This window comes from Globicephala melas, chromosome 19 (assembly GCF_963455315.2).
Source record: "Globicephala melas chromosome 19, mGloMel1.2, whole genome shotgun sequence".
Lineage (NCBI taxonomy): Eukaryota > Metazoa > Chordata > Mammalia > Artiodactyla > Delphinidae > Globicephala > Globicephala melas.
The window spans coordinates 27,494,282-27,510,304 of record NC_083332.1 but is presented as its reverse complement, the minus strand read 5'-3'; the positions used below and the strand labels follow the sequence as shown (position 1 = coordinate 27,510,304).

Sequence of the window (16,023 nt, the reverse complement as noted above, 5' to 3'; positions counted from 1 at the left end):
TGCAGGAACATAGACACAACTGCTGGTTTGGTTTAGTAATTTTAAACCAAAAAAGGAAGAATCACCAGTGTCAAATAAGAATTGGTTAATGTTTCCTAACCATGACTAGATGATCATGAAGACACTAATTTTCAGAGGACATAAAACTAACGTACTGGATGATAATCAAGATAAAAAAAAATCAATTTGCTGCAATGGTAGCTGAAACTAAAATGTATATTAAAATATACATAATTATAAACGTCTACATCTGGGCTTTAAAAAATTCAACCCTATAAAGATGGAATGAGATAGACCAAGTGCAGCAGAAATTCAAAGAACTAAAGGTGTTGGGTAACTATATGTGCAACAGGCAAGAGGATAACCTAAAAAAGCTAAGAATCTCGGGCTTCCCTGGTGGCACAGTGGTTGAGAGTCCACCTGCCGATGCAGGGCACACGGGTTCGTGCCCCGGTCCGGGAAGATCCCACATGCCGCGGAGCGGCTGGGCCCGTAAGCCATGGCCGCTGAGCCTGCGCGTCTGGAGCCTGTGCTCCGCAACGGGAGAGGCCACAACAGTGAGAGGCCCACGTACCGCCAAAAAAAAAAAAAAAAAAAACCAAAACCAACCAAAAAAAAGCTAAGAATCTTGAGACAGTCATAAAATAATACAGTCAGAATAAGAAAATCAGTGGTCTTCTTAACACCGTGAACTATTTAGGCTATGTCTGAAACACTGAGTTCTGCTCTGGGTGTTTATTTTAAAAGAGACATTGACATCACAGAAATCTTTCAGAAGAAGACTAATCAGGAAGGTGAAAAGTCTTGAAAGTGGGTCAAGAGGAATGGTAAAGAGAATAGGACAGGAGATCAGCTCAGTGCTGTGTGACCGCCTGGAGGGGTGGGATAGGGAGGGTGGGAGGGAGGGAGACACAAGAGGGAAGAGATATGGGAACATATGTATATGTATAACTGATTCACTTTGTTATAAAGCAGAAACTAACACACCATTGTAAAGCAATTATACCCCAATAAAGATGTAAAAAAAATTAAAAAAAAAAAGAGAATAGGGATATTTAGCCTGAAGAAGAGAACATTTATGGGATGTGGACCTGACAGCATTTTTTTTTAATACCAGAAAGGCTGTACAAGGGAGGAATTAGATTCTAGGTGTACATATAGGGCAGAATGAGAAAACTATAGGGAGGTGAATATAAAAACTCTTTTATAACAATTATATTTACTCACCAAGGAGTGGTTTGCAGTAAGCACTGTAATTCAAGCAGTCTAGTTACCCTGGGAGGTAAGGAGGACTAGATGACTTCTAAGACTTCCTCCCCTCCTCCCAAACACTATGGGTCCATGACTACGACACAGGAAAAGATGAAAAACACACGAAAGATGAAAATCTATGTCCTAAGTTGGGTAACTCACTATATACCCAAAACTTGCCTGGAGTAGCAAATACCTGTGCTGTTTTTATAAAAATTAAAACTGCTCAGAGAAATTTCCTAATGTTCACAGCTTTTAATAGCTGATGTTTTGAGCTAACAAGTATATAAAAAAGAAATAATTCTCTAGGCAACAACTGGAAAATACAAATAGTGATTATTCTTTAAGTCATTAGTATTTAGCTCCAGATAAGCTATGAATGGATATTTTTCTCTATCACTCATATTTTACAGATGGGGAAGCTATCAAAAAGGTTAAGTGACTTGTTGAAAGTTACCCAAAGACATGAGAGGTATTATCTGGAATAATGATATTTTTGGAAGACTCTGGTGCAGAAATCACCTACTTTATTTCTCCTGGCATTATCCACACAATAAATCACAAGTTAAGAAAAGGAACTCCTAGGTCAGATTGAGTCTTACTTGTTTCATAAGTAAATTTAAACAGACTTCCAAATAGACTTCCTTAAGAAGGCTGGCTGAGATCAAAAAGCAGCCTGACTGGCCAAACTCTAAGTCAAAGTTCAAAACAGAGGGAGACTTCACTTCTTTTGAAAAAACAGTGGTTACTGGGAACGGGCTGCATGAGGAGTTCTGGCAGCCTGACACAATTTGCCAGATGATGCAACAGACCTGCAATACTGAGCCAGGAAAACTGTGAGAGGCTATTGTAGATAGAAGTTCTCAACAGGATATATTTTCCATTCAAACATGCAATCTATAAATCAGACTCAGCAATACTCAACTCAGATAATTTATGTGCTGCTTGCCATGGGCTTAACCACTTGGTAGCTAACTCAGGAAAATACCTTCTCTGTTGTTCTGGTGTTAATTCTGAAGATGAAAACACTAAGGATATTTTTAAAATCTCTCAAAGAGAAGAAAAGAAAATCTGAATAACTTAAAACTGATGTCTGAAAGTACCATCTCACTCTCAGGAGAATTCAAGTTTCAAGATCCTGGGACATAAAAGGTGTCTCAATATTTTCCATGTTTTTGGTTGTTAAATTTATCAAATTAATCCCTTATACTGCAACAGTGGAAAAGTTGAAATTCTGGCTCAACTGAAGTCCTTAGTTATCTATGAAGATACTCTAAATGCCTTCCCTGTGAATTTCTGCCTAATACAGAGCCCTGTGTAAATCAATAGTTATGGAAATGCTTGCTGGGAATCTGCTGGAGAGAGAAAAATGGATGCTGTGAGTTGCCAGTGAAATAGGAATCTCGTTTTCAGATTTGAACATTATTGAAGCCTCAGGACGGCTGACTAACCTGGTGATGATGTCGAGAGTAGTAACCTGAGGGATCTGAATCTGCTGAGGAGTCAGCCCATGCTGTTCCAGTTGCTTTGGGATCAAGTGCCTGTGGGCAATCTCTATCTTTTCCTCTTGTGTATACCCTGGAAAAGAAGAGATTTTGCTTTGTGATTATTCACATTGCTTCCACAGTGCCATGCTTCATTAATAAATCCAACACAGATGCAATGGATCTTGGATTTAGAATGAATTTAAGTATGACTTCAACTAAGATTATAATCAGAATAAACAAATTTAATCTCCAATCAATAATTGTTAAAATTTCCAACTTTTTCACAAACAAAATAAGCACTTACTAAGTAAGCACAGTGTTTGAAAAGTCTTCTGATTAATGATGTATCTCTCAAAGAAGAGAAAAAAATCTCAGTTTCATTAACTTAGAGATAATTACCTCCTTAACTCAAATGTGAGCTTTTATTATTTAATAGGAAAATAATACATCCCTTTTCTTTAGCATAATTTGACACATAATTGAAAAAACTGACAGCAGCAACAACAGAGACCTCAATTAAGACTTCAAGGGAAGAGCTGCAAAGGAGCTATTTCCTGAACTCCGACTATAAACTTTAGCAACAAACAAAACAGAAACTAAGACTTCCCTATAAAAGTTTTATTCCTTACATGTTGGAATTATACATATAATTTATATATTTAAAAGACTTCGTGGTCTTAGCTACTTAAAAGCCTCAACGAGTATAAATTTACTTTGTCTTTAAAACAAATGTCCCCCACAATAATTGCCCCTTTCCATTTAACAAGCAAAAATTAAAAAGATGAATTGACAAGCCATCTTTTGAGTAGAAAAAGGAAATTAAAAACATCAGAAATGCTAGAAGACAGGATAACCAAAACTGCAGAAGAAGGTGGCATCATATGTCCACCTCTGCAGCAGCTGCCCTGATTATTTCACTTCACGTTAGTAAATCTTATGGATTTTGATTTGGAGTTTCCAGGCAACTGGATCTCATTACTTATTTTAGTGTTATAAATAGGCACAAAGCAAGTTTAAAATTCTCCACCATATTTTAAAATTAAATACAGAGACCTGCAGGGTTCGCAAATAACTAAGAAATCCAATTATCATTTACTGGAGGGTGAAAATATATTTCAGTTTAATATGAAATATATATTTAGATTATACTCTTTTTATTTTAAAAGATACCCACTGACATTTGATCTCTTCTAGGGAAAAATAATTCTGAGCAATTTAAATAAGGTGAAAACACTGGGATTTATTTAGTGTTAGTAACTAAAGGACTTTTTTTTACACACTCCAGTGAAGGAGAAGACATGGTTAAAAAAAAAAAAAAGTATATAACTACTTGGCAGATTCAACTATAAAGAAGAAGAATTTAAAAGCACCCTGTACTTTTATATAAAAATGAGGCCAGCTGTAATAAAGAGAAAGTTTTAGGACGTATTTCTTAACAAGAATAAATGATTACTTTCCAAGAGATGGTAAAAACTTCAAAATCTGATAGACAGGAAGCTACACTGGGTATGTAAAGACCTATTTTTGTGTTTTAGACACTGACTTTAAAAAAAAGAAATTATTTTTATCTCTAATTTTAGAAATTGCTTCAAAGAAGAATATCTTGTTTTGCATAAAAATGATCATTCTTTTATGCTAAGTTAAAACCGACAGTATTATGCTGTATACAATGTACATACACTCTTGTCTGTCATGGTTAAAACAAAATTTTGTAGACTCTGAATCTACAATATATAAAAGCTGGTTTATATGCCAGATTCAGAACTTTTGAAGATCATACACTGGCAAATCAACTTTTTATTCAAAACTTCACTGCTTGACCAGTTTTAAAGAGTGATGCTCAGAAAAGCAAGAAATAGCTTTTTATTGATCAAAATCATTATTTAACAATCATTATTTAACAAAATAATGATTTTGTTTACAAATCAAGTACCTGGCACCTGAATGATCTCCATTCTGTCCAACAAAGCAGGTGGAATAGTAGCAGTGGTGTTGGCAGTAGCTATAAAAAGAACTTGGGAAAGGTCAAAGGCCACATTTAGATAATGATCTGTGAAGTTATGGTTTTGTTCAGGATCCAACACCTGTGGGAGAACAATAAACATTTAAACAGATTCAGTAGTTCCAAAAGAAAGCTGTATAAATTAAAACATGATATTTCTGCTCAATACAGTTAGTTTGGGAAATATGGGGCTAACACTAAAAACTAAACACTAAAACTAAATTTTTTTGAACATATGTAAGCACAAAGAAGCAAAAATTAGCCATTCAAGCTGTTCTCAAATCTACTAATGACTCACTGTGTGGCCATAAATAAGTTATCAATCCTGCAGAACAAGTTTCCCTCTTGGTAACACACCCTCTCTTACCTGCTATGGGAATATTAAGTAAATCTGTACAGCATCTTGAAATTCTTAGGTAACTGGTAAAATAATAATTAGTATATTCCTCCTCAAACATTATCAGAAAGTCTTTAACAGGTTTTTTTTTTCTTTTGGTTGCATCACGGCATGTGGGATCTTAAGTTTCCTGACCAGGGATCAAACCCACGCCCCCTGAAGTGAAAGCGCGGAGTCCTAACCACTGGACCGCCAGGAAATTCCCCTAACAGTTTTTAAAAAAGTAAAACCTTTCTGTTTATAATGAGCAAAATATTACTATCTCTTAAAAATATTTTAGTTGGATAAATGAGATAATTTACCAATTAGGTTCTTAAAACGTTGAACAATTGTATGTTAAGGAGAATATATCTTCTTAGATTACTGTTCAAATGCTCCAAGTCATAGGCACTCGCAGTGAAGAGGCCTACACTGGACTTAAAAGAAGGCAATGAGTGGCTTCCACATGTTCAAACCTTCAATATATTACCACTTTCACTTAGACTAGGTTAGTATAGATATAAATAGGGTTGACATGCACAGGCAAGAAGGAAGCAAAATGACTAAAATACTTACCACTCACAATTTTATTATATAACTATCTTTTCCTTGCTTCTGATTCCCTTTCTAAAGTTTTACTTGTTTTTAAATATATCCACAAGTTAATTCGAAGCCCTTTACTCTTGAAAACTCTTGAATGTTTAACTTTTGTTAAACATTCATCGTTATTGGTAACTCAGTGTGTATCTAGAATACAATTCCTAGAAAGTTCTACTATTCATATTTTCACAAGACTTAATAATGTTTAATGTTATAAAAATGTTACTTTCAAGTCATCGAAGACAATTCTAATCATGTTCAGCATAAACTGGTTAAGTGTAATATTACTGTCTACCAACTACCTGAAAACTGTTTACCTATGTATGGCAATCTTAGTTAAACCCACTGTCTAGTTAAATAAAAATCTATCATTTAATGGCTATAATTAAATTTAATACATACATGTTGGATATGTTACTGTTCAAGTGAAGTAATTTTTTTTTTCCCTTAAAATTTTAAGACACTGAGGTTTTGGGACATCCCTGGTGGTGCAGTACTTAAGAATCTGCCTGCCAATGCAGGGGACACAGGTTCAAGCCCTGGTCCAGGAAGATCCCACAGGCCGTGGAGCAACTAAGCCCAGGGGCCACAACTACCAAGTGTGCGCTCTAGAGCCCGTGAGCCACAACTACTGAGCCTGCATGCCACAACTACTGAAGCCTGTGCACCTAGAGACTGTGCCCCGCAACAAAAGAAGCCACCTCAATAAGAAGCCCACGCACCGCAACGAAGAGTAGACCCCGCTCGCCACAGCTAGAGAAAGCTTGTGCACAGCAACAAAGACCCAACGCAGCCAAAAGTAAATAAATAAAAAATAAATGAATTCATAAAAAAAAGACACTGAGGTTTTAAAAAGTAGAAAAATTAATAAAGCAAGGTTCCTGAGTTATGACTGAGGTCTTTTAAAGTGTATTACAGGATACCTAGGTTATGAGGACAGAAAATCAGTGATGCTCAATTTGCCTACCTCCATCTTTTGTTTAGGAAAATACAAAAAGATACGTAGAGTTTAAACAACATCAGAAATACTAATCATTAGTCTGCCAGATAAAAAGCATTTCTAGGAACCACTACTCAGATGAAACCTTAAGGTAAACTGGTGAGTTCATGGAGGGACAAGAATTACAGTCAGAACCTTCTAGCCATCAAACCTCCACTTTTCCCTCAAACTTCAGAGTCAGGGCTTCCATGGCCTTCCAACTCACCCACATAAAAGAGCAGATTCCAAGAATGACCAGAGCTGTTTTTTCTCTTCTCCTGATTAAAAGGTATTTCTACATAAACCCGAAACTATAATTCCTACCTACGGAGTATGACTAGGAACGGAAACAGCTGTGATATGACATTTTATTCTTAGGGACGTGAAGTCAGAGGTGGGATAAACTCTGGGAAGAGGTGTACGCTGAGAATTTTTCTTCAGTAAGTTTCTGGCAAAAGAAGAACTACAGATGTTTGTAGGCAATCCAGGAATATACTCCACTTATTACACATGACGTGGCAACTGTCATCTTTAAGTATGATAGTATGGTGATACTTTTTAAAAGTCTATATCTTTTAGGGATAGATGCTAAAATATTTATGAAAAGATATGATGTCTGGAATTTGATTCAAAATAAATAGGAGTGGGATGAGGGAGAATGGGTAGGAATAGATGAAATAAGCTTGGTCATGAGATGGTAATTGTTAAAGGTAGGTTATAAGTTTTATGGTTCATTATCCTATTTTATCAACTTTTGTTATGGTTGATATTTTCCACAACAAAAAGTAAAAATAAATAAATAAAGTAAAATAAAGTAACTAAAATCAACTCTGGAAGCCACATACAAATACTATAGAAATTAAATCAGTGATGATGACAAAGTTGAGAAAAATGTTCAGAGCATAGCAGAAAAAGGCAGTAAAGCTATGTAGGAGAAATATATAGAAAAAATAAAGATATCTAATTCACAGATAATTGATATAACTAAAGAAGAGGTCTCAGCAAGTGTAAAATCAGATATAATTAAAGAAATAACCAAGAAAATATTCTAGAAGACTCAACACTACAGATTGAAAAGCTTTAGACTCCTCGTGTGCAATAATAAATGACAGAATGTTAGGATAACAGCTACAGAATTTTCAAGCAAACTTATGACTACTTTAAAATGCTTTAAAAATATTTTATTACACAGAATACATGCCACAACACATAAGTTACAAAGGATAACAAAGTGAACATCTGTGAACCAACTACCCAATTGTGACTACATCTGTATTTTGTGTTTAGATCAGTGGTCACCAAAGTGGAATGTTTAGAATAACCCACCAAAGTGCAAGTAGAAAATATGAGTACATATATTCATCTTTATGTATCTATAAATACTAGAAAGAAATTGGTTTTTAAAATATTTAATATACAAAATGAAGTAATGCCCTTACTTGGAATACATGTTATACACATGAGATATTCATAGAGAAGAGTAGAAATCCTATAACATACCAGGCTGATGTGGGGCCCTCACTCATCTGCTTTAAATGTAATTATAGCACAACTGCAGTCCATGTGTGCCTGATTAACTGTTTTTACAGAATATAAATGGATGGATGAAGTGTTTAAAAAAATTCCTGCAAAGTATCATTAAAGATGTGAACAACAAGAAAATGATAAGAGTTGACACTTTTACTTCTGGAATAAGCTTTGATAGCCACATTATAAAGTAAAAACAATTATCTAATTAGAATACATTGTTTTCGCTAAAAATAATTACTTTACTTTAAAAAATTTATTCTGTGTGTGTTGTACATATAAATATCTAACATTAGTACAATGGTACATTTATGTTATGTTTATATTACATATTTATCCTTTGTTATGGATTGAACTATGTCCCCTCAATGTGACTATATTTGGAAATAGGGCCTTTAAGGAGGTAATCAAGGTTAAAAGAGGCCATAAAGGTGGGGCCCTTGTCCAATATGACTGGTGTCCTTATAAGAAGAAAGAGAGAGACCAGGGATGCGTAAGCACAGAGAAAAGGTCATGCGAGGACACACTGAGAAGGCAGCCATCTGCAAGCCAAGGAGGAGACCTCAGGAGAAATCAAACCTGCCAACAACTTGATCTTGGACTTCTAGCTTTCAGAACAGTGAGAAAATACATTTGTTTGTTTTTTTAAGCCACCCAGTCTGTGGTATTTTTGTTATGGCAGCCTTAGCATTCTAATACACCCTTATTATATATGTATTTATATCATAGAGAGAGATATTTTCAAAAATTTTAACTGATGGAATATGTGAACAAAACATATGGGGATTACTGGTGCAGACAACAAAGAGACATTAGCAAATATAAAGGGCCTCAAAACATAACCTATAAACAAATCCTTAAAAAAAAGTAACTTGAAGATATATTCCATCTGAACAACAAATATATCAAAATAAAAGGAACAGAAGCAAGGAAATCATTTAAGCCCAGAATTCAAACTAAATGTATGAGTACGCACTTTTAGAACGAGGGACTAAGGAAGTCTGAAAATCTGCTCCTCCATAAAAGCAATGAGAACTGGCAAATGTTGTCAAAATCAACTTTTTCAGTATTCTAGAAATTAACTTGCAACAAGCTGTTTATTCAGACTGTGCCCCGCTACAAAAGAAACCACCTCAATAAGAAGCCCATGCACCGCAACGTTTTCTTATTCAAGAAAAACAACTGAATCTCAGTAAATATAACAAGCTTTATGGTCTATTAACTTGCTTTACTCCCTCCTCTTCTCCCAAGTTCATGGTAGCCTTGAAAACTAATAGCCTCACAACCACAATAGCTGTGAAAACCAGTTGCCTAGCAACCCCTATAAGGGGCAGAATAAGATTAGAGCTCCCCAGAAGCCACATCCCCAGAGAATGTCACCCACCTGTCTGAAAGTTCCTTGGAAAGGCTCAATTCTCAGGATTTATCTTTATTTGACCTGACTCAGAGAACACTCTGTGTGAACAGCCCTACACTCAGGGCATTTGTCAAAAACAACCGATAGCAATTGTTTAACACTGCAGCTGCCTGAGGCACCGCTACCAGTTGGGACTAACAAGAGGCTGATCAAAAAACTTAAAGAAAAAAATCTGGGTGATGAGATATTCATAGAGGCTTTTGAAAAGCTCTGAAATATTCCTAGGAATCTAGGTTATATATATGTATAGGACTCTAAGTATGATCAGGAAAAATCTGAGAAAGGCTTCAAAGTTCACCTCTGGCAGACACTGAAGCTGTATAAAAGCAGGAAGCAAAGGCTAAGGTAGAGTTATAAACTCTGCCCAAAAGTGAAGCACAGAGCCCCTTGGAAAAGAGTGGGAGACCTATTGATTCAGGCACTTAAGGAAATCTCTGTCCTACCATTAGCTGACCACTAAACAAGCAGCAACTTCAGTGGCCACCCATGACAAAGAATACAGACTTTACAGAAAGAGACCAGGAAGAACACTGAAACTAACCAAATAACAACAACAACAACAAACCAACAAATCCTTGAGGGAGGGGGAAATCTAATTATATATTTAAAAATTATAACATTATATATATTCGGTTTCAACAAAGAAATTATGAGACACATGAAGAAATACAAAACTACGGCCTAGGGGCTTCCCTGGTGGCGCAGTGGTTGAAAGTTCGCCTGCCGATGCAGGGGACACGGGTTCGTGCCCTGGTCCGGAAGGATCCCACATGCCGCGGAGCGGCTGGGCCCGTGCGCCATGGCCGCTGGGCCTGCGCGTCTGGAGCCTGTGCCCCGCAACGGGAGAGGCCACAACGGTGAGAGGCCCGCGTACCGCAAAAAAAAACCAAAAAACAAAACAAAAAAAAACTATGGCCTAAAATCAGTAAAAGAAAAAAAAAATAGTGAACAGAAATTGTCCCTGAAGAAGCCCAGATGTCAAACTTCTTAGACAAAGATTTAAAACCAGCTATTATATATATGTTCAAAAAAACTAATGCCACAACACGGATGAACTTTGAAGATATTATGTGAAGTGAAATAAACCAGTTACAAAAAGACAAGTACTGTATGATTCCACTTATATTAGATGAATAGATTAGTCAAACTTATAAAAACAGAAAGGGAAATGATAGTTGCCAGGCACTGAGGAAGGAAGAAATGGAGAGTTGCTGTTTCATGAGTATAGAGTTTTGTAAGACAGAAAAGTTCTAGAGATTGGTTACATAAAAATGTGAATAGGGCTTCCCTGGTGGTGCAGTGGTTGAGAGTCTGCCTGCCAATGCAGGGGACACGGGTTCGTGCCCCGGTCCGGGAGGATCCCACATGCCGTGGAGCGGCTAGGCTAGGCCCGTGAGCCATGGTCGCTGAGCCTGCGCTTCCAGAGCCTGTGCTCCGCAATGGGAGAGGCCACAGCAGTGAGAGGCCCGCGTAACGCAAAAAAAAAAAAAAATGTGAATATACCTAACACCACTGAACTGTACACTTAAAATTGGTTAAGAGGACAAATTTTATGTTAAGTGTATTTTACTACAATTAAAAAATAAAACTAAAGGAAACCACATCTGAAGAACTACAAGAAACTATGAAAACAATGTTCTAACAGATAGAAAATATCAATAAAGAGACAGGAATCATAAAAAAAGCAAATAGAAATTTTAGGATTGAAAAATATAGTAACTTAAATGAAAAATTCACTAGATGGGCTAACTAGCAATTTTAGCTGGCAGAAGAAAGAATCAATGAACTTGAAGATAGGTCAATTGAGATTAATCAATCTGAGGAACAGAAAGAAAAAAGCAAAGAAATGAACAGTGCCACAGGGACCTACTGGACATTAGAAAACATTAATTGACACATCTAATAAGCTCAACAAACCCTAAGTAAACTCAGAGATTCATACCTACACTCATCATAGTCAAACTGTCAAAAGACAAAGACAAAGAATCTTAAAAGCAACAAGAGAAAATACTGTTTTCATTAAGTGCAAGGGACCCTCCATAAGATTAAGAACTGACTTTGCATTAGAAACCATGAGGATGGAAAGCAGTAAGAGGACATACTGAAAGAAAAAAAGACTCAACCAAGAACTGTATATCCAACAAAGCTATCTTTCAAAGATGAAGGAGAAATTAAGATATTACCAGATTTAAAAAAAAAAACAAAACACTGAAACAATTTGTAGCTAGCAGACCACACTATAAGACATATTAAAAGCTGAAGTGAAAGGTCACTAAACTGTATCCAAACACACACAAAAAGAACACTAATAAAAGTAATTACATCAGTAAATATAAAAAACAGTATATGGGAAGGGGGAAGGGATAAATTAGGAGCTTGGGATTAACATACATATACTACTATATATAAAATAGATAACCAACAAGGACCTACTGTATAGCACAGGGAACTATATTCTATATTCTGCAACAACCTATATGGGAAAAGAATCTGAAAAAGAATGAATACATATACATGTATAATTGAATCACTATGCTGCACACCTGAAACACAACATTGTAAATCAACTGTACCCCAATAAAATTTTTTAAAAAGACAATATAATGCATTTTTGTTTGTGACTTTTATGTTCTCTTATCTGATTCAAAAAACTTCATTAAACGATAATTACTGCTGATCCTCATTATTCATGGATTTTATATTTGCAAATTCACCTACTTGCTAGAATTTATTTGTAACTCCAAAATTAATACTTGTAGTGCTTCTGCAGTCGTTTGCAGACATGGTATAGCACATCACCCAAGGTGCATATTTCCAGCTGAGGTCAAACATGATGCTCTGCCTTCTTATTTTAATTCTCATATTCTAAGCAAGGATCCTCCTTGCAGTCTATTTAGTTCCAGGTTTTCATTTTTGTGTTTTCTGTTAGTTATTCTGCTCTTTAAAAAGCCCCAAAGGCAGTGCTGAAGTGCTGTCTACTGTTCCTGTGAGCAAGAAGGCCGTGATGTGCCTTACGGAGAAAACACGTGTGTTAGATAGCTTCATTCAGGCGTGAGTTATAGGGTTATGGTCATGAGTTTAATGTTAATGAATCAACAATATATATTAAATATATAAATAAGGCAACTTTAAACAGAAACACAAATAAAACAAGGTTATGTACTGATTGATGACAAACTGGCTTGCAGGAAGCTAACCCTGTATTTCTTCAAGGAGCAATAATTCAGTATTTGCTACTTCAGTGTTTGCTGTAACTTTATAGAACATAACTACTGCAAATAATGAGAATCAACTATATACTACTGTGTTGATAAGCTTACAGTGTATAGAGATGTATTTTCTATGCGAAAAATGGTACAAAAGAGGGCTGAGGGAAGGAGGGCTTGTTGAAACTAAGTTTTTACATACTATTTGCAATGATTAATTTCATGTGTCAACTTGGAGAGTGTTTTGGATGAAATTAATATTTACATCAGTGAACCTTGGGTAAGTTTGCCTCCATAATGTGGGTGGGCTTCATCCAAACAGCTGAAGGTCTGAAGAGAACAAAAAAACTGGCCTCCTTGAGCAAGAGGAAATTCTCCAGCAAACTGCCTTCAAACTTCGTCTACACTATCAGCTCTCCTTGGGTCTCAAGCCTGCTGGCCCACACTATAGATTCTGGACTTCCCAGCCTCCATAACTACATGAGTTAATTCCTTACAATAAATCTCTTTACATGAGTATATCTAGATATCTATCATATCTATAGATATACATGGATAGAGATAATCTATATATTATAAATAAATATATCTATATGTTCAATAACAGGTAAAACTGGGAAAAGATCAGCAAGGACACAGAAGACCTGAATAGTACTATCAACCAATTAGACATAACAAACACCTAGAGAGCAATCCATCCAACAGCAGCAGCAGTATACATATTCTTCACGAGTGCACATGCAAACATTCTCCAGGGTAGACCATAAGCAAGCCATTAAACAAATATCTATATTTCAAAAGGCTGAAATCATACAAGGTATAATCTTTGACCACCATGCAATAAAATTAGAAATGAATAATTTTTAAAAATTTGGAAATTCACAAAAATATGAAATTAACCCCTAAATTACAAGGGAAATCAAAAAGAAATCACAAGGGAAATTGGAAACCATTCCGAGATGAATAAAAACAAAAATATAAGTTACTAAAACTTATGAGATGCAGCTAAAGTAGTGCATATAAAGATATTGATAGCTGTAAATGCATATACTAAAGAAAATTCCAAATCAATAAACTAACCTTCCATCTTTAGAAAGCAGAAAAAGAACAAACTGAATACAAAGCAAGCAAAAGGAAGGATTAGAGAATAATCCTTAAATAAATGAAACTGTGACAAGAAAAACAATTGAGAAAAATCAACAAAAGAAAAGTTGGTTCTTTGAATAGTTCAATAAAATTGACAAACATTTAGCCATACTGAGTAAGGAAAACAAGGACATTCAACTTACTAAATCAGGAATGACACAGGTCACATTACTATCAACCTTACAGAAATAAAAAAGAAATGAGAGTATACTATAAACAAACTTGTATGCCAACAAATTTGATAATCTAAATGAAATGGGAAAATTTCTAGAAAGATATAAACTATTGAAAGTAATCTGTCAAAAAGTAATAGAAAATCTGAATAGATCTTGCCATTCCTATCCATCATTGTACTGGAGGTTCTAGCCAGGGCAATTGGGGGTCGGGGGGAAGCCATCCAGACTGGAAAAAAGTAAAAGTATCTCTATTTGCATATGACATGATCTTGTACATGGGAAAACTCTAAGGAATCTACTAAAAAAACCATTAGAACTAATAAACAAGTTCTGAAAGGTTGCAGAATACAAGACTGATATACAAAAATCAATTTGTATTTCTTTACATAAGCAATGAACAATTTGAAAAAGAATTGAAGAAAATAATTCAATTTATTTTCTTCAATAGTATCAAAAAGAATAAAACACTTACATTTAACAAAAGAATTGCAAGACATATACTCAAAAACCAAGTTGAAAGAAATTAAAGAAGATCTAAATAACAGAAGGACTCCCCGTTCATGGATTCAAAGAATTAATATTATTAATATGGCAATATCCCCCAAAGTGATCTACAGATTCAACAGAATCCCTATCAAAATTCTATTTAGCTTTTTTGTAGAAAGTGACAAGCTGATCTTAAAACTTGTATGGAAGTAAAAAGGACCCAGAAGGGCTAGGCAATCTTGCAAAAGAAGAACAAATCAGGAGGATTCACACTTCCCAATTTCAATAATTTTTACAAAATTACAGTAATCAAGATTGTGTGGTACTGGCATAAGGATAGAAATATGGATCAATGGTAGAGATGGAAGTCCAGAAATAAACCCTTACACTTATAGTCAACTGATTTTCCACAAGGGCAACATTACATGGAAAAAGAAGTCAACAAATGGTGCTTGTGACAACTGGATATCCACAAGCGAAAGAATGAGGCGGATCCTGACATCTCACACCACATACAGACATTAATTCAAAATGGATTATAGATCTAAATGTAAGAACTAAAACTGTAAAACTCTTATAAGAAAATGTAGGAGTAATCCTCATGACCTTGGATTAGGCAATGACTTCTTAGATATGACAATTAAAACCAAAATAACAAAAGAAAAATACATATAAATTAGACTTTATCAAAATTAAAACCATTTTGTGCCTCAAAGAACACCATCAAAAAAGTGAAAAGAAAGCCCACAAAACTGGTGAAAACATGTGCAAATGATGTATCTCACAAGGGATTTATATCCAGAATATATAAGGAACTCAACAAGAAAAAGACAAATACCCAATTAAAAATGTGCAAATCATTTAAATAGATATTTCTATAAAGAAGATATACAAATAGCCAATATACACATGAAACGATGCTCAATATTATTAGCAATTAGGGAAATGAAAATCAAACCACAATGAGCTATCACTTCACACATACTAAATCAAATGGATGGCTAAAATAAAAAAGACAGACAACAACAAGTGTTGATGAGGATGCAGAGAAACTGGAACCCTCATACACTGTTAGTGAGATAGTAAAATAGTGTAGCCACTTTGGAAAACAGTTTGTAAGTTTCTCAAAATGTTAAATACAGAATTTTCATATGATCCAGCAATTCTACTCCTAGTCATACACTGAGAACTGAAAACCTATGTTTACACAGAAACTTGTACATGCATGATCACAGCAACATTATTCAGAATTAACCAAAAGGTGGGAACCATCCAAACACCCATCAACCGCTCAATGATAAACAAAATATGGTATATATATTCATATAAGAGAATACTATTTAGCCATGAAAAGGAATGAAGTTCTGATG

General features: G+C 35.2%; 1 protein-coding gene across 2 annotated transcripts in view; it reads right to left on the bottom strand.

The window, feature by feature from the left end:
* Positions 1-16,023, bottom strand: part of LONP2 (lon peptidase 2, peroxisomal) — a 95,772-nt gene that overhangs the window by 32,124 nt on the left and 47,625 nt on the right. For both annotated transcript variants that reach the window (XM_030833046.2, XM_060288284.2), the window contains 2 exons: positions 4,672-4,822; positions 2,703-2,829 (listed from right to left, as the gene is read on the bottom strand). In XM_030833046.2, coding sequence (XP_030688906.1) covers positions 2,703-2,829; positions 4,672-4,822 — 278 coding nt within the window. The remainder of the gene's footprint in view (positions 1-2,702; positions 2,830-4,671; positions 4,823-16,023) is intronic.